This window comes from Capricornis sumatraensis, chromosome 13, assembly GCF_032405125.1.
Source record: "Capricornis sumatraensis isolate serow.1 chromosome 13, serow.2, whole genome shotgun sequence".
Classification (NCBI taxonomy): domain Eukaryota; kingdom Metazoa; phylum Chordata; class Mammalia; order Artiodactyla; family Bovidae; genus Capricornis; species Capricornis sumatraensis.
In genome coordinates this window covers 7,530,336-7,557,446 of record NC_091081.1, presented here as the reverse complement: position 1 = coordinate 7,557,446, position 27,111 = coordinate 7,530,336, and the positions used below count along the sequence as shown (strand labels likewise).

Below are 27,111 nucleotides of genomic sequence, written 5' to 3'. Positions count from 1 at the left end.
CTTACACTTTCACTTTCACTTTCTTTCATGGTGTAATGGATACTACATACTTTTTTTACCTTTTTGGAGTAGGGGTGGAATGGCCAGTGCAATGAACAGAAAACTGGAACTAATAGACAGCAATTACTATTACCATCGATTTTCTTCATTTTCTGTGAGTATGATCCACTTGGCAACATTTACTTCTGTAAGATTCAGTGTCCCTCTACTGCTCTTTATCAGACTTCCTTTCACTTCTGACTCAACAGATTTTTAGGTTCTGCTTTCTTTGAAAGCATAGGTTGCTGACAATACTGACAACATGGAAATATAGAAACACCAGGCGAAAAGAGTGGATAGCTTGATTTATGTTCTGTATGGGCTGGAAGACATTTAAAATATATTTTGCTATTTTATGTAAAATGATATTTTTATAATCATATCCTCTCCTTTAGTTTTTGTAGGTAACTGTGTTGTATTTATATTCATTCCCCAAGAAAGAACTTCATTCTCGAAATTTTGCAGATACCAACCATGGATGCTTGTATTTGATTTTGTGCTGACATAATGCCACCAAGATCTTGGTTAGATGGCTGCCACTCTAGCTGAGTGGACATGCAAGTCTCCTTCTGTTGCACAAATAGGGTAGGTAGACTCTGGGTTTGGTCAGCCAGTGGTGTCTGCACACACCTTGTGAATTGAGGACTGGCCTGTCAGTCTCCATGCTGGGTGATAGGCCAGGGCAGGTAAGTTCTAGGGCTCTGGTTCCTGGTGTATGTTTGGACAGCCCATAAATGCAAACAAACGCACTACTCTACCAGGTAGGTCATGGAGGCAGTGCAAGCGCCCTGCCTGACACATCTGTCATCACTCGCCTAGGACTTTCGTATATGTGACAGGCGCCCCCTAGTGAATAGAGGCACTTAAGTTGGCCTCACTATAAAAACAGGGGCTGGGGAAATACCATCTGAAATGGTTTTAAGAATTTGATACTTTATTAAACAAGCGGAGATGCCGAGATTTTGCAAATATGAAAGGAAAAGAGGGGAGGGATCTGTTCTCCATAGAAAGTATTCAGGATCTCACAATGCAGAAATAGTAGTCAATTTTCTAGATGAAATTCAAACTAATCTGAACCTTGCCAGACCATCAAAATAGAAGAGTAAATTGTTCATCATTATTCACCTTATCCACTCCAGTATTCTTGCCTGGGAAATCCCATGGACAGAGGAGTCTGGCCGGCTACAGTCCATGGGGTCACACAAGAGTCAGACGGGACTTAGGAACTAAAACAACAATCCACTCTCCAAACTTGACAGGATGTTTTATACATAGTGTATAGCTTCTAGAATTGGACAGATACACATAAATTTAGGTTGAGACTTGAGAAACCATAATTTCAATACAAAAGCCTTCAATCTGTTTTTTTGATAAATTACATTTTGTTTGGTTAATTTCAAAAAACAAGAGAGCATTTAATGAAGACTATGGTTGCTTGTGTGATACAATGAATCAGTTACTTTTAGTTATCTCTTCTTTCCTTAAAATGTCTGCCACTTACAGTTCTTTTTATGTTCTGAAAAAATATATTATCATTTTGACATCATCATAAATACTTATTTATAGCACTGGGTTGGGTCTTCGAAAAGGAACCCAAAATAATTCTTATCCTCCAGGATGCTTCCAACATAAAATAAAATCAAAGATCATATAACAGGTCAATTGGAAAACAAATAACTATGACAAAAGATAGTATTCAGATTAATACTGTCAAAGAGCACAAGAAATTAACACTGCACTCAAAGGCCTGTATTTGTTGATCAATCAATGGCTTTTAACTGGAGCATCCTAAATCAACAATTGGGGAAAAGATCACACAAAAAGTAGGTGACATGCTTAAATATCAAGTAGGTGAAAAGGTTATCGGACTATTCTCAAAGGTCTTGTTTGATGTCAGAAGCTAATTATGAACTGAGTGTAGTGTAGTTTTGCTACTTTTTAGAGGTTCACTTTTCAGGGGTAAGATTATCTTGTGGCATCCTACCTTCTTCTTATCTAAACAATAAATAAACACATAAACACCTCTTCCCTCTTTTGCCTAGATTGTCTTTTGTCTCCTGAGTAATCATCCTTTCAGATTCACCACGACTCCTTCAGGTCTGAGCAGACTTCTCCGTCAGGCCCCTCTAGGCCCTCTTTCTTCTCCTAATGACCTCGTTTAATTATTATAACCTCATTTAACAATTACATTGCTTTGATTACTCCCTGAACTCTACCGAAGACTCTACCGAACAATAAACGCAAGCATTCATTCAAATTATTTGTTAACTTGTTAATGATTAGCTCCCCAAAGTTCATTCTCCATCACCGCAGCTCAGGAGACAAATATCCTTTTACTTATTTAGAAGGATAACTTCAGCATCTCCTTTATCGTGGTGACATCAGTGCAGGCGGAGGTGAAACAAACAAACCAACCAAAAATCAAAAGCAAAACCCCAAGGGACATCGAAATGATTGACAGGTAAGGACCAAAGCACGTCGCCCATCTCAGCCTTGCCCACAAGACGCCCATCCTTCCCCTGTCCTGTTTCCTAAGTCGTATCCCGGACGGATGCGAGGTCACCTGTGGGCAGGCGGAGGACTTCTCCGCAACGGCCTAGAGGGAGAGTGAGGCGGGGAAGGGGCTGGGGATGCGGTGGGGCGGGAGCCTAAGGAGGAGAGGGCGCAGGTAAGCCGCCGTCCGGGGCTCCCCGGACGCGGCGGCCAGAGCAGGGATCCGGGGCGCCTGCGCGGCCGCCGCCCCCCTTCCCCCCACGCAGCATCCCTGCGCCGGGTCCCCTCGCGCGCGCGCGCGCGCGGGAGGAGGGGCGTGCCGGCCCCGCCGCCCCGCGCGGCCACGTGACGCCGGCCGAGGAGACTGGAGCGGCGGCGGCGGCGCGCGGCGGCAGACTTGTGCAGCGCCCGGCGCGCGCGGCGGCGTCTCCTCCGCTGGCTTCTCCTTCCCTGCTCCTCCTCCCGGGAGCCTCGACGGTCCCTTGTCCTCCGCCCGGCTCCTCGCTGCCTCGTCCCCGCCGCCGCGGCGCCCAGAGGAGGAGGTGAGGACGCAGCTGCGGCGCCGCCGCCGCCGTTAGACGGGGGGACTCGCGGGGGAAGGGAGTCCCCCGGCCGCCCTTGCCGAGGCCAGCCCTCCCGCGGGGTCTCCGCTTCCTCCTCGCGTCGCCGCCGCGCCCGCTCTCGGCCGGGATGGGACTCCTGGACTCGAAGCCGGGCAGCGTCCTGAACGCGATGTCCACGGCGCTCAACGACACCGTGGAGTTCTACCGCTGGACCTTGACCATCACAGGTAAAGCCGCCTCCTCGCCATCCTCGCCATCCTCGCCGTTCTCTCCATCCTCCCCCGGGGGGGACCTCGGCCTCAGCCCCGACTGCCCTCCGCCCCCCGCCCGGCGGCTGTTGGGGTGGTGCGGATCCGAGGACCGGCGGGCGGGCGGGCACTGGTTAAATCGGATCCGAACGTTAAGGCGCTCCCCTCCCCCGGCGCCCGCACGGTTTCCCTCTTGAGCTGCTTCCAGCGGGTCTCGGCAGGTTTCTCGGATGCAGGCGCTGCGATCGCAGCTGGAGCCTGGCGCAGGCCCGCCCCACCCTGTGGCCGCGCACCTGCCAGGCTCTGACCGTTCTCTGCGGCTCTGGGGTCTGCTGTAACCTTTAGGAACATTCCGCGATGGGGCTCGGGAGAGGGGACCAGGGCCCCGGGGTGGGGGTTGGGGATCGCTGTCCTTTTGGGCTCCTGGTTGCCTTGACACACCTGCCCGTCATTTTCTTGGCTGGCTAGTCCGTCCGCAACATCGTTTGGAAGGAAAAGTCGGAAGCCATTGTTCGGCTCCTTGAACCTGGGAGGGGGTTAGTTTCTGAGGCTTTTTCATCTGCACGGAGGTTCCAAGTGATTGCGAAGGCTTTGCGCAGTGCAGTGCGGTCAGGGGGAGAGGGGGAAGCTAAAACAACCGGGAGAGAAATGGGGAATCTGTAGGGGGGGGGGGGTTCTCTACAGCAGCACCTAGAGGTGGTCCCAGAAACCTGCATGGGTATCATTTTCTTAAATTGGCCAACTTTTCTCTTTCGCCATCGCAGTTTGACAGGGATCCTTAGTTAACTGAGCTAGGCGGCTTTCCTGCCTAAGGGGACGCAGTTGTTATACTTTACCATTTATTTTCTTTATTTGCTTCAGTTACTTTTGGGTTTAAAGCATTTACAAAATTTTGAAATAATAAACGAGGCTAACAGGATTTTAGGAGGGATCTTATGTTTTATCATTTGCCAATCCTTTTGGCAGTATTGCCCTGCATGCCAACAGTGGAGGAGGTTTACATGACATGTTACCATCGTGCCTCCCTTCCCTAGAAATGGAAATATATTCCTGTAGTTTGGTGTCTGTTGTATAGTTTGGTGTTTGTTGTTAGAGGCAATGGTTGCAGCATGAATACATGGATATATGTTGTGGGAAAAAAAAAAAAAAGTATTCTGAAATTATTTCTGTGGGAGACAAAATGATTCTTTGGCATTTCCTCGGTTTTAACTTCTTCAGCAAAGTTCTTTTTCAGAAGATGTTAAGTTTGACAGTGAGAAATAAGTGATTTAATTAGCTGTTGCACTTGAAAATGGTTAAAAAGCAGTTTTTAATGGAGTCATTCATTTTTGAAGTCTCCCTTCTATGTAGTGTCCATTGAGGTTTTGTGGTACCTATAAAAACTGGGAGAGATGTATCGTTTCCTTCATCTCTGTGATTTTGGTTATTTAAACATTGCATCAGGGTTTCCCATTACACAATTGTGCAGAGCTGAACATCAGGCAAATTGGTTGGCAGATAATTGCACTTTGCATATTTCAGACTCCAGACATTGTCAAGGTCCTCCAATCTCCATATAGCCAGCCACACCCAGGACTTCTCATGCCTGTCTGTCTTCCCTCCCTCAGAGCTTTCCCACCTTTGGGAAGGCTCAATTTCAGAACCATTGAGAGCAAAGGTAGAATGTACCTTTCTGTGATGGTTAGTTCCTTCCTAATGATGCTGGTATTAAAAAAAAAATCACAAATGAAGTGGGAAATCTCGTGCAGTTGCCTCATGTGAAAGCTTCCCGCTGGCCTGTGAAGGGCAAATAAAATAACATATTGTGGACCGAGCCTGAGAAACGAGAGTAGCCACCAGAAAGAAGTGCCTTCTCACTAGCAGGTCAGAGGGAAGGTATTTGCCCATGCTCTGGCTATCCGCTTACGAAACCTGAGACTGCTTCCTTGCCTTCTGTAATGAGCTACCTAGTGTAGGTAGATGGTATTTCTTAACCAACTTAGAGGCTTAGTGGGATATAGTCTGCTCTGCCTTGCTGCTGTGTAAGGAGGACTATTTCAGACTCAGGCAGAAGAGCTGGTCTGAACCCAGCGCTGCCCCACTTCTCACCCTGTCGCCACACCCCCGCTTCTGTGCTCTCCTGTCTTGATTCACACGACTGATTCCAGGAGGCCCTCCTTCCTATAATTTCATGAATATCTGGGTGAAGGAGTTTCAAAGTAGAAAAGTAGCTTAGGAGATGAGGCTGAAAAAAAGTTGATGAATTTGGAAGGAGGGTAAGATAAAAGTGGGCAGAGAGAAAGATGGTCTTGAGAAATAGTGTTGAGTATGGTGAAAGGATGCAGATCCTCCTGGGAGAGCAAGAGATGAACAAGGCTGCCTGCCCTGGAGTGCTTTCATCCCCACGCGGTAGCTTTGGGCTTCTTGCTTTCTGTTCTATCAGTTCATTAAATATTTCTCTCCCCTGAAGTGTCTGTCTAAGTGTAAAGTTAGTGTCAAGGTTTCTGTCTAACTCTATCTACTTTGGGCAGTCTAATAGGAATAGTTACACACTTGGGGAGTACGTTTGATGATTCCAAAGATTTTTGGCCTAGGGCGATGTCTGGAAAAATTAAAAATTTCGCTATTATATTAAATGATGGTATTTAATAACACATGTCCAAAGCAATGCATAAAAACCGGGCTTTTCAAAGACACATATCTAGCAAATGCAGAATATGTCCTGCAGTGTATGAACATGCAAAATGTTATTTTTACCATGTAATTAACAGTGTATACCTTGGAATTGAAACTGTGAAAGAGCTATACTCTTAGAAAACCTGCAAAAATAATTTTCCCTCTGTATTTTTAGGTATTTTGAACAAGTAAGTGAGTCTTAGTTTATAATAAAAAAGGAAAGTATAGACTGATACAGTTATTTTTTAATACCAGTTGGTGGCATGAGAGTAGGCACTCTGATGTCATTGTGGTATTTTCCTTCTGTTTTTTCATTTTATGAATACATTAAAATCATTGGACTGGGATCCTAGGTTTAAAGTGTATATCTACTGAAGAAAAATTGTATGTATGATTTGAAAACTGATGAGTCAATATCCCCGACTTACAAATACCCTAATTATCTATATTTTCCATTGTATTTGTTACTTTAGTAATTACTTATTAGTAGCATTTTGTGTTAGTAGCATTAACAAAGAAATATCTTAGAAAATTAATAGCCAGCATGTCCACTCTAAGGCCAGTTGTCTCTGGAGGTACTGTATTTCTTTTTGACCACGTGTTTGTTTGTAAACAGCCATTGTTCATGGAATATGTTTGCACATTTCATGTGTGCTGGGCAAGGCACTGCTCTGCTGCTGCTGCTGCTAAGTCGCTTCAGTTGTGTCCGACTCTGTGCGACCCCGTAGACAGCAGCCCATCAGGCTCCGCCGTCCCTGGGATTCTCCAGGCAAGAACACTGGAGTGGGTTGCCATTTCCTTCTCCAGTGCATGAAAGTGAAGAGTGAAAGTGAAGTCGCTCAGTCATGTCCAACTCTTAACAACGACTGCAGCCTACCAGGCTCCTCTGTCCATGGGATTTTCCAGACAAGAGTACTGCTCTATGTTCACTAATATAGCAGACTATAGTTGGGTGAAAAATGAGTTGTCTACTTGGGAGTTGAGATCAGAGTGGGTAAATGAGTAGGACCTGAGATCAGAGTGTGAAAGGCCAGTCTATCTGACCTTCCCCCTCACTTTGGAGGGTCAGATGGGAGAAGAGAATGTGTGGTCCAAGAGGATGGAGGCCTCTTGTGGGGTGATGCTGAAATCTGGAAGCGAGGCTTGTATAAACTTTTCTTCTTATCTCATCACTTGCCATGTGCTGGCACTGTTCTGGGCTCTGGGATAGAATGAGGACAAGTGGTCACCACCCCAGGCAGCTTGTGAAGTCTGGGGATGGCGCCCATTCCAAATTCCTTGCTGTCATGGTCTCAAAGCAGTGTGGTCAGAGTCAGGGTCAGGCCTCGCTAGAGCCTGGGGAAGGCCAGGAAACTCCTCTGCTCTCCGTGTCTCCACTTCCACTTGCCTGGCAGTCTTGAATCGTGAGAGGAGTGTATGGCTCTGTCTTTAGAGTATTTAAGCTGTTTCACCATGTGAAATTGATGTGGATGCTGTTGGAGAGTGTTTATTAGGTCGACTAAAAATGGATGTCAAAACTAAAAGTCCATGGAAACTAAGAATGAGTTTAAGGGCCAGTGAGTCAGGCAGGTGTGCCGAAACTTGAGGGCTCACGGAAGGGGGTGTTTAACTCAGCTCAGAAAGGCAAGGGTCTGTTCCACAGTTTCCTGGGCCCCAGAGGGGCATGGGTCTTAAACAGGCTACTCAGTTACACTGGGGCTTCCCAGGTGGCGTTAGTGGTAAAGAATCACCTGCCAATGCAAGAGAAGCAAGAGACAACAAGGGTTCAATCCCTGGGTCAGGAAGATCCCTTGGAGTAGTAAATGGTGCCCCACTCCAGTATTCTTGCCTGGAAAATTCCATGGGCAGAGGAGCCTGGCGGGCTACAGTCCATGGGGCCGCAAAGAGTTGGGCACGATTGAGCACAGCAGAGCATTTTTTGCACTGATCTTGTTATTTGTCACAGTTAATGTATAGTTGTTTTTTTAAAATCCACATCATTATCTAAAATAGGTTTTCTGATTGGACTAGCGTGGGAACTCATCATTTTCAGTGTTCCTTTGAGAAAAGACATTCTAAGTTCGAGACAGTGAAAGACAAATACACGTTCATCTTCTGACGTGGTGTCTCCCTTAGGCCATGTTTTCAGCGACGTCCTCCTCTTACCTTTTTTCATAGCCTCTCTGCAGCCTCCAGGAAGTCCCTGCCACAGTAGGGTTTTGTTGGTTTGTTCCGTCCTGGTCTCTAATGCCTGCTACTCTCGTCCATTCCCCCAAAGTGTCCAACCACAGATGAAATGCCAGGAGGGGAAAACAATGCATGCTCTAAAACTGGCATTGGGATACAGTTTTACACAGTTAGAGTCTTGGCTTTGGGAAACAAGGTTTTAAGAATTACATAGATAATTATATTAGTGAGTGCTTTTGTGATCTTAAGAGCCACAAGAAGTTGGTCATCCTTTTAAAATTCAGTGTTTTGTTTTTTTCTCAAGTCCTATGCTAATGTCATTAGTGAATGATTTAATGTTAACCAAAGTATTATCTTATTGAGTCACTTATTATTTCGAATTAGACGTCTGTGGTCACATACAGAAGAGTTGGATAGCAACCAATCTGTTTTTTCTCACGTTGAGGTGGCTCTTTTTTCTTTTTCCTTACTAGGACATTTTTTTTTCCTGTTCAGTTAAGGTGCTGTTGTTTCATTTTCCCTTAGAATGAGAATTTATTGCAATATATATGTTAAAAAATTATATGGATCTTGACTTTTAGAGAAGAGAGGGGAGGAAGAAATACTTAGCCTCTCAAAACCCAGTTTCCAGCTCTCCTGTCTATGCTGGTCCCTGCCCACAGGCCTGCAGCTCGAGCCAGCCTGGAAGGCTCGCGCTTGAGTTAAACAGGTGCACGTGATGTCGGCTGTCACACTGCCCTTGCCTTTCCTGCCCTTTTCCCTGGTTCCCTTCCCACATGCCCTTCACCAGGCCCTGGCTCAGTCTCCCTCCCACGTGGAGCCTTTCTCAGCCCTGGTACCCAGCGCAGTTCGTTGCTCCATCTGACCCCATTACCCTGAGCGATCGCTCATGTACCTCCTTGGTGCAGTTTCTTCTGAGACTCTGTTTTCTTGCACTGTTTTAACCTTCATTATTACTTATCTTTCCCTTCTTTGTACTTTTCTCCCCAATACTAGGGAGAGCCCATACGATTGTTGACTTGACACGACTCCCTTAATCTAACTTAATTTCAGATACATTCTGATTGATAAATATTAGTAAGGCTTGGATTACAGTAAATTATGGAGAGTTTAAGGGGTTACACTAAGCTATGGAGCGTTTAAGAATGATCTTTATCGTAAGTTAGTCTTAAATCAATCAGTGTTAATGCGATTTAATGAAGGAATCAAACCATAAAATCAGTAGCACAGAATATTCTCAAGAGATGTAGAACCGGATGCCGTTCTTCCTCTCTCTTCATCATCTGCACATAAGCACTGTGGTGTGTGTGCAAGTGAGGCGGGCACGTGGTGTAGGAGATGGAGAGGGCCCTGGACTGGGGCTTAGACTTCAGGCTTTAGTCCTGGACCTGCAACTGCCAGTGAGTGTGTATAGCAGGCACTTTGCTTTTCCAGGTCAGCTTTTTTCATCTGCAAATTGAGTTGAATTAGGTAATCTCTGCGGAGAAGGCAGTGGCACCCCACTCCAGTACTCTTGCTTGGAAAATCCCATGGACGGAGGAGCCTGGTAGGCTGCAGTCCATGGGGTCGCTGAGAGTCGGACACAACGGAGCGACTTCACTTTCACTTTTCACTTTCATGCATTGGAGAAGGAAATGGCAACCCACTCCAGTGTTCTTGCCTGGAGAATCCCAGGGATGGGGGAGCCTGGTGGGCTGCCGTCTATGGGGTCGCACAGAGTCGGACATGACTGAAGCTACTTAGCAGCAGCAGCAGGTAATCTCTGAGGTCTCTCCTGGCTCTTAAATTCTAAATATAGGTGCAGCTTTTAAAAATTTTTACATAGATAAAGCAATTTCAAATAAACATATACTGATAAGTAATTGAAAACCTGACTCCAGGCAACAATTCCAATCTTCACCAGTAAAACTGTTATTAGTGCTGTGTAAATGTTAAAAATAAGAGGTTCATGTTTAGTCCTTTTCACTTTCTCTTATCTGCTCCATAGGGATAGGTGAAGGAATAAAAAACACAGAGATACAGATATTTAAGCCCCTGTGTTTTTGACGTAGTACCTGTCTGTTGCTATAATACTCTACTCTACTTTAATGATCTAGGTATTTCTCAAACAACCCGGAGTTAACTATTTTGTCAAAAATAATAACAGTAACATTAAAGAATAAGTTTATTATTTTGAGGATGGCTTTTACATGGTTTTGGACAAGTTACTCATGATTTGAGGGGGCTCATATTTCTGCTTGTACAATGAGAAGATTTGAAACTGCATGTCCCGTTAAGGCCTTTTTATTGAATTCTCAGAATATCTCCTAAAGCAATGGTTTAGATAGTCTAAACTTAATCCTACTTCATACTTTTTTTCCTATAGAACATGCAAATTTTATCATACATTATTAGAAAAGATTTTCATTTTTAAGCACTTTTTGAGCATTTCTAACAAATTTGGAAGTATGGCTTAAATTTTTTGTAAAATTGCTACTAATATGTAGATTTTAACATACAGGGAAAACAAAAGAAATTAAGTGGTTTTGGTGTAACTGTGTTCCTTAACTTTGGTTAGGCACTTCGGTATTAAAGGATCTTTTGTCATTTATTCTTCTCCATGGAATATTGTAATTCTTAAAAAAACTCAATATAATACTTCATTTGTGATCACATTTAATTAGAATTTGAAAGTCAAATGCATTAATCCACTGAGGAATCAGTTTCTCGTTGCTAGATGTGATCTCATCAGAGCATTTGTGATTTTTGAACTAGAGTATTTGAAGGAGTAAGCTTCTCTTTTTTCATTTTGTTTGTTTATCAGATGAAAACTTAGGCACAGGCATGTATTGTTAAAGAATTTCATGTATATTTGTTTACCCATATTCAGAACAGCTCTGTTTATAATGGCCGAGAGTGGAAGCAACCCAAATATCCACTGATGGGTGAATAGATAAACTGTGATACATGCGTACAGTGAAATGTTATTCAGCCTTACAAAGAAAGGAAATTCTGACACAAGCTACAACATGGCTGAACCTTTTGGACGTTATACTAAGTAAAAAAAGCTAGTCAGGAAGAGACAAATACTTGTGTTTATGAAGTCCCTAAAATAGTTATATTCATAGAAAAAGAAAGTAGATTGGTGATTGCCAGGGGTTGGGAAGGTGATGGGGAGACAGGGAATTGTTTAATGGATATAGAGTTTCACAAGATGAGAAAGTTCTGGAGGCTGATTGCACAACGATGTGAATACACGTAACACTAATGAAATGTATACTTTAGAAACGGTTGAGATAGTAAAGTTTACGTATTTTTACTACAATTTTAAAAAGATTTTCATGTGTTGCAAAATTAATACAGCATCTTCAGAAATGACCTTTCTTTGGTGTTCATTGCCAAAACACTAAAAGTGGTTTTTTTTTGTTTGTTTGTCATAAAATGTCTCTCTTTGTGGAGTATTCATAGCTGTTGCTTTTTAAAAAAAATACCCAAATGGTACTAGAGGGCTTCCCAGGTGGCACTAGTGGCAAAGGACCCACCTGCCAGTGCAGAAGATGTAAGAGATGTGAGTTTGACCCCTGGGTCGGGAAGGTACCCTGGAGAAGGGACTGGCAACCCACGACGGTATTCTTGCCTGGAGAATCCCATGGGCAGAAGAGCCTGGTGGGCTACAGTCCATGGGGTTAAAAAGAGTTGAACATAACTGAAGCAACTGAGCACGCATGCATGCAGATGGCTAGAAAGTAGCAAGTGACAGGGACTACAACCTCGGCTTTGTATTTTGCTTTGCAGGATTACCAAGAACTTCACAACTCTGGGATTTAGGCCTGGCGCAGGCAGTGATATTTTCCATGTTTAGAAGTTAAACAACTTGCACGTGACAGTGTAGTGGAAATGAATCAAAAGAGGTAGTTTCATCTCTTAGTCCAGTGCCCTTGTTTTTCCCATTGTGCTTGCCCAGCAAGAAGGCAAAGTCCTCGGACGTGTACCTTCTTATTTTACCTTACCTGACTCTGCTTTCTTCTGGACATAGTATCACTATTTAGAATACTAAATCTGAACACAGTCATTACACCACTAGAAGTAATCTAAAGAAAAGCATCTGACATGCTTAATGGGGCTGTAAGGGCCGTTGTATGAAATTAAACTAAAGTATTATATATATATATACACACACACATGCATATATATGTATATATATTTGTTGTTTAGTTGCTAAATTGTGTCCGACTCTCTTGTGACTGCATAGAATGGGGAAACAGTGACTGACTATTTTTCTGGGCGCCAAAATCACTGCAGATGATGATTGCAGCCATGAAATTAACAGACGCTTACTCCTGGGAAGGAAAGTTTTGACCAACCTAGACAACATATTAAAAAGCAGAGACGTTACTTTGCCAACAAAGGTCCATCTAGTCAAGGCTATGGTTTTTCCTGTGGTCATGTATGGGTGTGAGAGTTGGACTATAAAGAAAGCTGAGCGCCGAAGAATTGATGCTTTTGAAGTGTGGTGTTGGAGAAGACTCTTGAGAGTCCCTTGGACTGCAAGGAGATCCAACCAGTCCATCCTAAAGGAGATCAGTCCTGGGTGTTCACTGGAAGGACTGATGTTGAAGCTGAAACTCCAATACTTTGGCCACCTGATGCGAAGAGCTGACTCTTTTGAAAAGACCCTGATGCTGGGAAAGATTGAAGTCAGGAGAATAAGGGGATGACAGAAGATGAGATGGTTGGATGGCATCACTGACTCAATGGACATGGGTTTGGGTGGACTCCGGCAGTTGGTGATGGACAGGGAGGCCTGGCGTGCTGCGGTTCAGGAGATCGCAAAGAGTCAGACACGACTGAGCAGCTGAACTGAACTGAGACTGTAGCCCGCCAGACTCTTCTGTCTGTGGGATTTCCCGGGCAAGAATACTGGAGTGGGTTGCCATTCATTTCTTTCTCCAGGGGATCTTCCTGACCCAGGGATTGAACCCGTGTGTCCTGCATTACAGGTGGATTCTTTACCACTGTGCCACCTGGGAAGTTCATATACCATATATATGAATATATATATATATATATATATATATATATATATAAAATATAAAAAGTGCTAGTGGTATTTAGCCTGAGAAGGTGAAGGTGACTTCCATATTATGGACTCACCTAGGACCTTAAAAAAAAGTATATTCAAAGTGAATTATGAAAGTGTTTGCCAAACTTCATAATATAAGAACTAGAAACTTCTTAACTAGTTAATTAGTGAAGAGGAATTGAGGATCGATTATGGACATTCGGCAAATAGAACAGTTAGTAAGAGAAGATCTTACCCAAAGTTCCCGTTAAAACACACCTCATACTCCAGTAGCATCTCAGTGTTTTTTTGCTTTTAGTGTGTTTTAAAGCCACACTGATAGCACTAAGGGTGGTATTGGGACTTTGAACTCTCAGATTAGCACATGGAGGATGTTTTATGACTGCTTTTTCTGAGAAGCCCAGCAAAGTGTGAAAATGGGGTGAGGAGATGGCTTGCCTGCATTCTGTCTTGGCTTCCTGTATACATAGCATTATTCTTCTCTATCAAATGTACATGTGTTTAAGTCCTTTTCTTCATCATAGAGTTGTTAAATAATGCCTACTGTGGACATTAACTTAGGTGATATTACAGCATTTTATAGTCCATAATGATCCCATACTAGAAGCTCAGTAAATAGCAGTGAGTTTCAAAATATGAAGACGATGTCTAAATTCATGGTTAAAAAGTATATATTACACACGCATATATATCTTTCTCTCCCTGTGACCTATGACTGCCCTATATCTCCCCACTGGCTTTTATGAATATGTAATTTTTTAAACCATGAATACAGATACTGTCTGCACATGGTAGAACTCACTACTGTTTATTGAAGTTCTATTATAGGACTGTTATGAATTATAGAATGCTATGATATGAATTTTATACACTTTGTATTATTTAATGTTTCTCAGTGTCCTTAGAAGAGGACTTCCCTGGTGGCCCAGTGGTAAAGAATCTGTCTGCAATGCAGGAGACTTGGGTTTGATCCCTGGGTTAGGAAGATCCCCTGGAGAGGGAAAGGGCAGCCCACTCCAGTATTCTCGCCTGGGAAATCCCGTGGACAGAGGAGCCTGGTGGGCTGCTGTCCGTGCGATTGCAAGAGTCAGACACAGTTCAGTGACTAAACCACCACCATGATGAAGAGATAGACTTAAAACTGTACAACTAGAAAGTAACGGAGCTGGGATGGAATTGAGATCTTTCACCTCCGTCTTCCATTGGTGACCTTTGCATAAAGCAACACAGCCTCCTTACTGGTCCTACAAATACTGCTTTATTGTCCAGTCATCATGGTGAACATTTATTGAATGTTTATTATGTGCCAAGCTCTCTGACCAGTGCTTTGTATGTGTCACACTTAATCCTTATACTCCTTTGGGTTTAGTATGTTACTATCCCCATTTTCTTTCTTTCTTTTTTTTTTTAAATTAATTTTTATTGGAGCTTCCCAGGCAGGTTCAATCTCCAGGTCAGGAAGATTCCCTGAAGAAGGAAATGACTACCCACTTCAGAATTCTTGGCTGAGAAGTCCTGTGGACAGAAAAGCCTGGCAGGCTATAGTCCACAGGGTCGCAAAGAGTTGGACATGACTTCACAATGAAACAACAGCGTGTGTGGGTGCTCAATTGTTCAGTCGTGTCCAACTCTTTGTGGCCCGTGGAGTGTAATCTACCAGGCTCCTCTGTCCATGGGCCTCTCCAGGCCAAGAATACTGGAGGGGGTTGCCATTTTTTTCTTCCAGGGGATCTTCCTGACCCAGGGATCGAACCCATGTCTCTTGCGTCTCCTGTATTGGCAGGTAGATTATTTACCACTAAGCCACCTGGGAAGCCCAAACAACAGCAACAGCAATTTTTACTGGAGTATAGCTGCTTTACAATCTTGTGTTAGTTTCTACTATCCCCATTTTCTAAGCAGATAGACCAACCTTCTGGATAATATCCATCTAGGACCAACCCTCCCAAGTTAAGCCTTCGTGTAAATGATCTGCACCTCTTATCACACATTGACTCACTCACCTGGTCTGTGTTATTGCCTTTTCTCCTTTGAAGCTTCTGAGTCTGTCCCTATTCTATCTGCTCTCTATGAGAAATTATATAATTTCTCTCGCTTTTCACCTTTATTGTGTTCTCTGTACAGATAAACTTGGAACCAGAATTCTTTTTTCTCTGCTGTTAACTCCTCTCTGCATTCTTGCCGGCTCTTGGGTGACTAGTATCAGCCGAGTTCATAAAACTCCACGCTGGCCATTGAACCCCTCAGAGCCTGCAGCTTCCCCTCACCATGCTGGTGATGACCTCCACTCCCTCCAGTCTGCCCATCACAGTCTGACCTCTTAGTGTTTTCTAGCTCAGCCTCCGAATTCTTCAAGAGCTGCCCTTTCCTTCAGTTCATCTAGGCATTCTTCCAAACTGAAAGCAGCATCCTCTGCCCTGAGCCCAGAGTGGGTTAAAGCGACAGACATTCCCCCTGGTCATCACCCTGACTCACCCCCCAGTCCTCCACTATCTTCAGAATGCTTCATTCCTAAAGTAAATCTCAGCTGATGACCTGTCCCCTTGTATCCAGACCTTTCTTCTCTGCTTCTGCCTATTTCATCTTGCTGATACCCCAGATCTTCCTTGGCTTGAAGAATGTATTAAGCATCAGATTTTAGACTGGTACCCAGAAGAGGTGGTATTTAGTTTATCCGTGTCACGGAGATAAGATCTTTCTCAAACTCTTCTTGACAACAGTTATCTACATTTGCTCATTAAAATTTTCTTTTAGCAAGTTTTTGCAAGTATTGTTGTAGAGATTCATCAAGGAACAAGGGCTGTAGCCCTGGCCCTCATGATGCTTATAAAAATTGGAGGAAGACATTGACTGCATCCTTCAGAAAAGTAGCAGTTTCTCTTTGGGGTGCTTTCAGTGTACAGCACAACATGAAGTCACTGTTATTTTGTATAGTCTTTAGAGGCGAATGGATTCATAACAATATCGCCTGAATAGTAGTGATTAGCTTCCAGGTGTTAAAAACATGGAGTTGATTTGCAGCTGTTGGTTCTAACTTATTAAGGAGGGGTGAGTAGTTACCGAGCACAGTGTGTAGCACATACTTCTCGATGTCTTGACTGTACTACAGAAGCTGCTCAGTGTCTCTGGTTGGTTGCTGGACTTGTGTTTTTCTTTTGTCTATGGGAGGTTAAGGGCTTCCCTGGTGGCTCAGATGGTAAAAAATACACTTAAAATGCAGGAGACCCAGGTTCGATACCTGAGTCGGGAAGATCCCCAGGAGAACAGAACGACATCCACTCCAGGATTCTTGCCTGAAGAATTCCATGGACAGAGGAGCCTGGCGGGCTACTGTCCATGGGGTCACAAAGAGTCGGACACAACTAAGCGACTAAGCATTATGGGAGGTTAAATAGAGGTGGACATTGTTAGAAAACAAAACTAGCTGATTTATTCAGGGAGGCTCTAGGAACAAACAAATCAAAATTACATGACTTGATTATGTATTATATAAAGTAGGCCCACACTTCTGAATAGACTAAAGCAGTTCTTAGACTTTAATGTGTTAATCACCTAGAAAACTAATTAAAGCACAGCTCTGGCTTAGTAAGTCTTGAGTGAGGCCTGAGATTCTGCATTTCGAGTAAGTTTCCAAGAGGTGCTTCTCTGCTAGTGCAGACACCACGCTTTTTTTTTTTTAATTATGCATTTATTTTTGGCTGCGCTGGGTCTCCGCTGCTGCAAGCAGGGGCCCCTTGCTAGTTCCAGTGTGCAGGCTTCTTGTCTCGGTGGCTTCTCTTGCTGTGGAGCTTGGGCTCGAGGGCTCGTGGGCTCAGTCGTTGCAGTTTGAGGGCCCTGAGCTCGGGCTCAGTAGGTGGGTTGCTCGGGCCTAGTGGTCCCTCGGCATGTGGCATCTTCCCAGACCAGGACTGAACCTGGGTCCCCTGCACTGGCAGGTGGATTCTTAACCACCGGACCACGAGGAAAGCCTGGGACTGCACTGCAAATAGGTCAAGGATGGAGTTTTAATGTTTTTGGTAATCTATGTACTATATGCAAGGGCTTCCCTGGTAGCTTGGACGGAAGAATCTGCCTGCAGTGCAGTGGTTTGCTCCCTGGGTTGGGAAGATCCCACTGGAGAAGGGAATGGCTGCCTCTCCAGTATTCTTATCTGGAGAATCCCAGAGGAGCCTGGTGGAGGACAGTCCGTGGGGTCGCAAAGAGTCAGACACGACCGAGAGACTGACACCACAATCACTATGTGCTGTGATAGAAGAACAAGAATTTCAAAATATTATTTTAAAATTTTAAAATATTTTTAAGAATTTTAAAATAATGTTATTAAAATTTATTTAAGAGAACCATAGCAATGGCATGGATTTATATAGAATATTTAGGTTTTTGTCCACTCCAGCAGAGACTTTGTATTTCTTTTAGAATGATATTGATCAAGGACTCTTGCTCATTTTATAGGAATCAAAAGGGCAGTTTAGAAATATCCTGAATGTTAGGAATCTGTATAATATAACACTGAGTCACTTTGCCGTACAGCAGAGATTGGCACAACAGTGTGAATCAGCTGCCTGTGTGCTCAGTCACCCAGCCGTGGCAGGTCCTTTGTGCCCTCATGGACTGTAGCCCACCAGACTCCTCTGTCCATGGGACTCTCCAGGCAAGAATACTGGAGTGGGTCGCCATTTCCTTCTCCAAAGGATCTTCCCGACCCAGGGATTGAACATGCATCTCCTGGGTCTTCTGCACTGGCAGGTGGTTCTTTACCACTGAGCCCCCTGGGGAGCCCTGTAAATCAACTATACTTCAATAAAAATAAACTGTCTTGAATGTCGATTCTCACAGTAGCCGTAATAATAGTAGCTATTTTCTAGATACTTTGTGGCCTTCAGTGTGCTTGGGCTCAACCATTTGTGGGTGTGGCCACAGTGGGAACCTCTGTGGTTTTAGAGGTCATGGTCACAGCCCCTGCCCTGTCTGGCGTGGGACATAGTTAAGCAGACAGCGCCAGGACAGTGTTGTGGCATGCTAGAGGCAATCGCAGCATGCTTCAAAAGTTTCAGAAGATATTCATGTTTAGTGAATTTTAAGTGCAAAAAGGGTTCATGTTGGAGTGGCTTCCTACAGAGGGTTTTCAGTTTGAACCTCAAAGCAACTCTGTGATTTGGGTAATCTAGTGACGCTAGTGGTAAAGAATCCACCTGCCAATGCAAGAGGTGTGGATTCGACCCTTGGGTCAGGAAGATCCCCTGAAGTAAGAAATGGCAACCCACTCCAACATTCTTGCCTGAAGAGTTCCCTGGGCAGAGGAGCCTGGCGGGCTACAGTCCATGGGGTGGCAAAGAATCAGAGGCGACTGAGTAGCTGAACACACACATTATCACCCCCCTTTTACATGGGAGAAAACGGTGGCCCAAGAGTTTCAGGTTCAGAGTCATGGGGCTGGAAAATGACTGATAGAGCTGGAAGCCAGCTGTTGTCAAGTCAGGTCCTGTCCTCTGTCCCTTGGTGCCATACTCCCTCTGCTTCGTGTGACTCCCCAAGCCGTCACCCAACTAAGATTATTTCCTCCTGTAACCACGTGTCCTTCCTTATCAATTCTGGGGATTGGATCTTCTAAAATTTTAAATTTTTACTAATTTTTCTTTTGATGGCCACTGAGCCACCTGGGAAGCCCTGTAAATCAACTGTCAGCTTAGACTACTTGCAGAAGAAAGTTCATTCTAACTGGTGGAAATCCCAAGTTCTTAAAAGCTTTAAAAGAAATAAGACTTTCAAAGAAAGAAGAGGCCTAGAGAGATTTTTAAGAAAATTGCTTTACTATACATGGTTTGTTGTAAGAATTAATTACAGTTGTTTGTATACAAGTAGAAGTTTCCAAGGACTTGGGTTACTTCAAAATTATTGGACTAAAAATATTTTATTATTTATTAAGATCTGGCTTACATGTTCTTAAAAGGATGCTTTTGTTTTTAAAACAACTTTTTTCAAATAATTAAAAATTTAGAGTTAGACTTGCTATGCATTTGCTCTCCTGAATAAATTATAAAATCTGCTGTGTTCTTAGCATATGTTATAAAATATTCTGTCTTCTCACTTTATAGTCTTCTGCTAAGATTAATTGCTGATGGCGATTTTTCTTTAATTTGCTTTAACTCTTCTCTTGGGAGAGAGGAGGATTTAGTGGTTTGATTATTGTTAATAGTAAAGACAGTGCTGGCATGTGCTGAGCTCTTATTCTCTGTCAGATACTGTATGTTGTGTTTTACTCCTCCCGGCAACCCTAGCATCACCCATAAAGTCAGAGACTGGGTAGCTTGCTGGGGCTTATTCAGCTGGTGAATGAGAAAGCTGGGGTCATAAGGCTGCTAGTCTGACTTGAGAGTTCAGATTCAGAGCCTAGAGATTGCCTCTAGGTTGGGACGAAAAGGCCTAGAAGACATAGAGGGCTTGGCTCTTAGCAAGAGGGGCTCAGATGATCCCTGACATAGGACCTACCTGCCAGGTGATCCCTGACCCAGGACCCACCTGCGTGGAGATGCAGAGGGAACAGGGTGCAACAAAATGAAGGGCCTGTGGCGTCCACGTGTGCTGGGAACGTACCCATTTAACTATCACCCAGCAACTTTGTGAGACAGTTATTTTTTCTCATTAAAAAGAGTTGGGAAGAACAGTTGATTCTGCGTCCATAGAGTCTGTTGCCCATCCCCTCTCTTGGTCCTCATGTCTTTTTCTATTTTCTCTTCCTTCCTCTCTGGTTGCTTCGCAGCCATTGATCCCACTCTTCCCTTAGGTGTTCCCCAGGGTTCAACCTTCGTTTGTTTTAGTCTTTCATTCTGTGTGTTCTTTCCCTTGTGACCTGAAACCCTGGAGGGGTTCTCACTGCCAGTGACTCCTCGGTTTCTGCTGCCCTGGCAGTCATCTGCAGCTCCAGACCCTGCTGGATACCTCCCGCTGGGTGTCCCACAGGTGCTTCAGACAGAAGAGGTTTAGAAAGCACCTGATTACCTCCTGCTCCAGTTCCTTTATGCTCTGTCCCAGACCCACAACTTCACCATATGTGCCACCAGCCGGGCCAGAAATCTGGGAGTAACCCCGAGCTTTTCTTTCGCTCTCACTTCTCACATCCACATCAGCCATCAAGCCTGTAGATTTTGCTCTTGTGACTTTCACATCCGCCTATCGTTTCCATTGGCAGTGCAACCGCTGAATCCAGGTTGCGCTCATTTCTTGCTCAGTGTAGTGGTCTCCAAGGCTGGCTGCCCGCCCATCAGCATCAGCAGGGGAATTTGAAGGCTGTAGTGCTGAGCCCTACCCACAGAGATGTTGATTCAGTAGGTCTGGGGTGGAAACTAGGAATCTACATTTTTAATGAGCAGATGGTTCTTCTGTGGGCAACAGACAGATACTTGAGAACCACTGACCCAGCTGGTTTTCCTGCCTTTCCCCTTCAGTCCATCCCCTGCTGCCTCCATCAGCATCTGCTGAAAGCCACATGTGGTCCCCAGTCTAACCAAGGAAGCATCTCTCTGTTATCTACAGGACAAGTTCCAGCCTCTTCAGCAGAGTTTGTGAGACTCTCCCAGGTCTGATCTGACCTGTAAATCTCTAGTCATTTCCTGCCATCTTTCCTTGTATACATCCTCTACCTCGGGCTTCCCCTGTGTGTCTCAGCTGGTAAAGAATCCGCCTGCAATGTGGGAGACCTGGGTTCGATCCCTGGGTTGGGAAGATCCCCTGGAGAAGGGAAAGGCTACCCACTCCAGTATTCTGGCCCAGAGAATTCCATGGACTACTTGTATAGTCCATGGGGTCGCAGCGAGTCGGACACGAACTTTCACTTCACACCCTCTACCTCAGGCCTGCTTAGATTCCAGAGTAAGTGTTTCGTTTCTTGATTTGTGGCTCCTTGTACATATGGTTCTCTCTGCAGGAAAGCCTTCCGACCTCCCTGTCTGCTTGCCAGGTTTCTCCTCTTTTCTTCAAGGAACGATTTGGGCGTCAGCTCTGGAAGCTGCCCTTGTCGCCTCTCTCCTGTCCCCAGACTGGCCTCTGATGCTGCTCTCAGAATCCTGCAAAGCAATTGATCGGTCATGTCTGTCTCCTCTAATAGATGATGCATTTTGAGAGGTCAAGGACCGAATGACCTGCCCCCAGTCACTGAGCTCAGAAGGGATGGAAGGGCTGTTCTGTTTACTATGCTGGGTGATTTTTAAGGTGCAAGTCAGGTTAAGAATAAACGAAACTGTTGGTGGGGAGGGTATTCAAGGGAAGCCCCACTTCAGATGGACCATTTTTGGGGTACCATTTTAAAAATAAAGGTATAATTTACACATAATAAAGTGAACTCTTTTCTAGTGAACAGCTTGTGAGTTCTCTTGAGCACATAGTTGTTAACCATTACATGACCTTTTAATATAGATAAAATTGTATTATTGTTGACCAAACTAGTGTTTGTAAACCAGTCTCACTTGGCATGAGCTTTGTGAAACAAAGTGTTTTAGAGGGAAACAGTTTCTTAAGAAAGAAGTTAACCCTTAAGGGTATGGAAGGTTAAGGTAATGTGTCTTGGTAATTCTTATTTTTAAAATAAAGTTCCTTGCTCCAAAATTTGATTTACAGTAACATTTAACTTTAGATTTTTTAACTTTAATTTAAAATTAATTTAATTATTAATACTTAAATAAAGGAAACTCATTTCCAAAGGAGACAGCTTTCTACTTATAGAAGGAGAGACCTCATGGTTAGAAATTTCTGAATTTATAGGCGTAATTTATTTTGCTAAAGCCCTTCTCATGGGTTCTCTGGAAGTAGAGAATAAATCTGGTGCCTCTTTAGGTCTTTCAGTATTTGATGAGGCCTCCTCTTTCGAAGGCTACACGTCCTTGGTCTTTCCTTGGTATTTGGTGTCGTGTCTTCCAGAGCATCGTGACCCTAGACCGGGTCTGCCGGATGCAGCACCTGAGAAAGCGCGAGGCTCAGTGTGTTTATCTCTTGTCCTTCTTTCTGCTCAGGGGACTTCTGTAAGTCTCTCTTGTTTTCTTTCCCTTGAAGGGCCATGATGGATAGTCAGAGTTCTATTTGAAAATTTTCTTCTTGCCCATAATTTTGGGGGAAAATGGTGGGACCATTTTTCCCTTAAAATGAGTGGGCATGGTGACTGGGAAGGTGGGCGCCACCTTCTCCTGCAAGTCTCTTAGTCTCTATGCATCTCATTTTTAAAATGAAGGGATCATTTCTAAATCTGAAATTCTACACACCTAATTTATTGTTGTTGTTTAGTCGCTAAGTCATGTCTGACACTTTGTGACCCCATGGATTGCAGCATGCCAGGCTTCCCTGTCCTTCACCATCTCCCAGAGCTTGCTCAAACTCATGTCCATTGAGTTGGTGATGCCATCCAACCATCTCATCCTCTGTCATCCCCTTCTCCTCCTGCCTTCTGTCTTTCACAGCATCAGGGTCTTTACCAATGAGTCAGCTCTGCACATCAGGTAGCCAAGTACTGAAGCTTCAGCATCAGTCCTTCTAATGAATATTCAGGGATGTGCAACATGAAAGGCTTAAAACTGTTAATGAAAGTGAAAGTTGCTAAGTCATGTCTGTCTCTTTGTGACCCCATGGACTGTAGCCCACCAGGCTCTTCTGTCCATATAATTCTGCAGGCAAGAAGGCTAGAGTGGGTAGCCATTCCTTTCTCCGGGGGATCTTCCCGAACTCAGGTCTCGAACCCAAGTCTCTTGCATTGCAGGCAGAGTCTTTACCATCTGAGGCATGAGGAAGGCCCAAAATTATTAATAAATAGATTCAAAAATAAGAGCAGAATCAGCAGAATATGAAGGCCTAGGCATGGCAGTAAACATATTAATAAAATAAAATGTAGAAAGAAGGCAATATGGCGAATCAGCTGGAGTTCAGTTCATATACTGTTGGTGCCTTATTGACCCTCTCCCTCCCCTGTAAGAGCTTTGCATGGAGAGCATCCCCAGGAATGCTACATAAAACCCACCTGAACCTTGATATGCCTGGATGGCAGAATCTGATGTCAGTGTTGGCAAGAGGGGTAGTGTTTCAATAGAATTTTTCTTTTTTTCCACCCCTAATAAATTCATGGTGTGGAACCCCGCCCAGTGTACTGACAGCATCCCAGAAACATGTCTTCTTTTACTCTGATACGCATGATCTGTATTTGGATCCTGTGTAACTCAAATAACTAGAGGATTTAATTCCTTCAAACGATTATTTAAGGGCGACTTCCCTGGTGGCTCAGACGGTAATGTCTGTCTACAATGTGGGAGACCCGGCTTCGATCCCTGGGTCGGGAAGATCCCCTGGAGAAGGAAATGGCAATCCACTCCAGTACTATTGCCTGGAAAATCCCATGGACAGAGGAGCTTGGTAGGCTACAGTCCATGGGGTCGCAAAGAGTCGGACACGACTGAGCAACTTCACTTTCCCTTTCCCTGGTGGGTCAGTGGTAAAGAGTCCGCCTGCCAATGCAGGAGATGTGGGTTCGATCTCTGGTCCAGGAACATCCCAGCTGCTGTGGAGTAACTGAGCCCGTGCACCACGGCTACTGAACCTGGGCTCTGGAGCCCAGGATCCGCGACTTCTGAGCCCATGGGTTGCAGCTACTGAAGCCCGCATGCCCTAGAGCCCTCGCTTGGCAATTAGAGAAGCCGCCGCAACGAGAAGCCCCCGTAGCACAGTTAGGGAGTAGCCCCTAGCAGCCGCAGCTAGAAGGAGACAGCCTGTACAGCCGCAGAGATCCAGCACAGCCAGCAGTAAATAAAGAGAGAAAAAGTGATAATTAAAAAAAGTAAACACCAAACGCAGCAGAAGAGGTCAGACCAGAGGCAGAGGGTGTGGGGATGGGGTGTTGGAGGATGGCCACAGGACAGTGTGATGCGCTATAAGGAGAACATGTGCTGGGCTCTGGCTGTGAGAAGTGGGTCCCTGGCCAGCAAAAACCGCTCATTTTCTTAACCCAGTGTTCCTTACCTTCAATCCCATTCTTTCTCTCTGTGAAACAGTGAAAGCTGCTCAGTCATGTCCAACTCTGCAAACCCATGGATGGTAGCCCACCAGGCTCCTCTGTCCATGGGATTGTCCCGGCAAGAATACTGGAGTGGGTTGCCATTTCCTCCTCCAGGGGATCTTCCCGACCCAGGGATCAGACTGGGGTCTCCTGCATTGTAGGGGGATTCTTTACCATCTGAGCTACCAGGGAATCCTTCTTCTCCTTGCGGTTGTTGTAAAAAGTAGCCATTTTTAGAAGTTAGAAGAAAAACTCCTAAGGGGTCACCTAGTGTTATGCTACTCAAGGATAGTCCATGGAACACTGGCATAGCCTCACTTGGAACTTCTAGAAAGTGCAAAATCTTCCTAAAGGTGAGCCATACCCTCAAGCTACTGAGTCAGAACCTGCATTGTAACTATGCTCCAAGTGATTCTTTTTCTTGTTGAAGTTGGAGAAGCGCTGATCCAGTTTCCCTGCCCCTCATCAGGCTTTACAGATGAAGGGAATGAGGACAAGTTGTGCCCTTAAGGTCTCACCCACAGCCACAGAGCTGGCGTTAAAACAGCCCGCCTGTCTGCTAGTGGAGTCTCGCACGCCTGCTCTGCTGCGACTGTTTCTCCTTGTCCGCCCCCCGCCGCCTCTTACCCCTGTTGGCTTCTGTCAGTATTTCTTCCTGTCTAGACCTTCAGCTTCTTACTCGTGTCTCTTTAAATATCTCTGTTGTGTGAGTAACACCATGCATTAAATGGGCATTTTTTTTCCAAAAGAACTTTCTTTTATCGAAAGATTTCAGTTCTTTGAAAAGTAAGTCCTGAATGAAATGGTAACTTTTATGCGTTTTGAGAGAGTCTGTTAAAGAGAACCTCAGTTCTCCCACCATTCTGATGAAGCAGAGTTCATTGTTCTTGGTTTTACAAAATTATGATGATATAACCAATCATTTATGTCATGTGTAAACTTGCTATTCAGGTTTAAGGAAAGTAATATTCAAATTAATATTTTAAGCAAAGTTTGAGGCTTATGTTCATGGATTGCAACAACCAATGTGTGTTTTTTAGAACTATTTGCATTTAATGGTCAGGAAGATCCCTGCAGTAGGCAGTGGGAACCCACTCCAGTATTCTTACGTGGTGAATCCCATGGACAGAGGAGCCTGGCAGGCTACAGTCTGTCGGTTCCCAAAAGTAAGACATGATTGAGAACGAGCATGAGCTCTTGAAGATTCAGTTCAGTTCAGTTCAGTTCAGTCACTCAGTCGTGTCCAACTCTTTGTGACACCATGATTCCATTGACCCTCTTTCTTTTTAAATTTTTTATTAAACTTTTTATTTTGTATTGAGCAGGGCCAGTTAACAATCCAGTACTCTTGCCTGGAAAATCTCATGGATGGGGGAGCCTGGTGGGCTGCAGTCCATGGGATTGCTAAGAGTCAAAGACGACTGAGCGACTTCCCTTTCACTTTTCACTTTCCTGCATTGGAGAAGGAAATGGCAACCCACTCCAGCGTTCTTGCCTGGAGAATCCCAGGGACGGGGAGCCTGGTGGGCTGCCGTCTATGGGGTCGCATAGAGTCGGACACGACTGAAGCGACTTAGCAGCAGCAGCAGCAGCAGTTAACAAGTTGTACTAGTTTCAGGTGGACAGCAAAGGGACTCAGCCATACATGTACATACATGTATCCATGTATCCAAACTCCCTCCCAAGAATGCACATTTTTATTTATTGTTGATTTGGGGGAAAGTTTGGGCCCACCTCTCTTAATTTTTCCCTTGCTTGCTGCTCGGAACTGCCTTTGAAGTCAATGGGAATTGTGTGTATAAGAGTAAGAAATAATGTAAAATGTTTGAAATTAGAAAAGCCTTACAGGTGAATTTATCTTCCTGTCTTTGTTACATAGTCAGTTCAGTTGCTCAGTCCTGTCCAACTCTCTGCGACCCCATGGACTGCAGCACACCAGGCTTCCCTGTCCATCGCCAACTCCCGCAGCTGCTCAAGCTCATGTCCATCGAGTTGGTGATGCCATCCAGCTGTCTTGTCTTCTGTCATCCCTTCCTCCTCCTGCCTTCAATCTTTCCCAGCACCAGGGTCTTCTCCAGTGAGTCAGTCCTTCCCATCAGGTAGCCAGAGGATTATAGTTTCAGCTTTAGCGTTAGTCCTTCTAATAAATATTCAGGACTGATTTCCTTTAGGATTGACTAATTTGATCTCCTTGCAGTCCAAGGAACTCTCAAGAGTCTTCTCCAACACCCAGTTCAAAAGCATCAATTAAAAAAAAAAAAAGCATCAATTCTTTGGTACTCAGCTTCCTTTATAGTCCAACTCTCACATCCATACATGACTACTGGAAAAATCATAGCTTTGACTAGATAGACCTTTGTTGGCAAAGTAACGTCTCTGTTTTTGAATATGCTGTCTAGGTTGGTCATAACGTTTCTTCCAAGGAGCAAGTGTTTTTTAATTTCATGGCTGCAGTCACCATCTGCAGTGATTTTGGAGCCCAAGAAAATTGTCTCTCACTGTTTCCATTGTTTCCCCATCTATTTGCCATGAAGTGATGGGACCGGATGCCATGATCCTACTTTTTGGAATGTTGAGTTTTAAGCCAGATTTTTTCACTCTTCTCTTTCATCGTCATCAGGGCTTCCCTGGTGGCGCAGAGGTTAAAACGTCTGTCTACAATGCGGGAGACCCGGGTTTGATTCCTGGGTTGGGAACATCTCCTGGAGAAGGAAATGGCAATCCACTCCAACACTCTTGCCTGGAAAATCCCATGGACAGAGGAGCCTGATAGGCTACAGTCCATGGGGTCGCAAAGAGTCGACACGACTGAGCGACTTCACTTTCAGTTTCACTTTCATCAAGAGGCTCCTTAGT

At 44.5% G+C, this 27,111-nt stretch overlaps 1 protein-coding gene across 1 annotated transcript in view; it reads left to right on the top strand.

The window, feature by feature from the left end:
* Positions 1-3,222: 3,222 nt before the first annotated feature.
* Positions 3,223-27,111, top strand: part of ELOVL4 (ELOVL fatty acid elongase 4) — a 38,821-nt gene continuing 14,932 nt past the window's right edge. The window contains exon 1 of the mRNA XM_068985461.1: positions 3,223-3,322. Within this exon, the coding sequence (XP_068841562.1) occupies positions 3,223-3,322 (100 nt within the window). The remainder of the gene's footprint in view (positions 3,323-27,111) is intronic.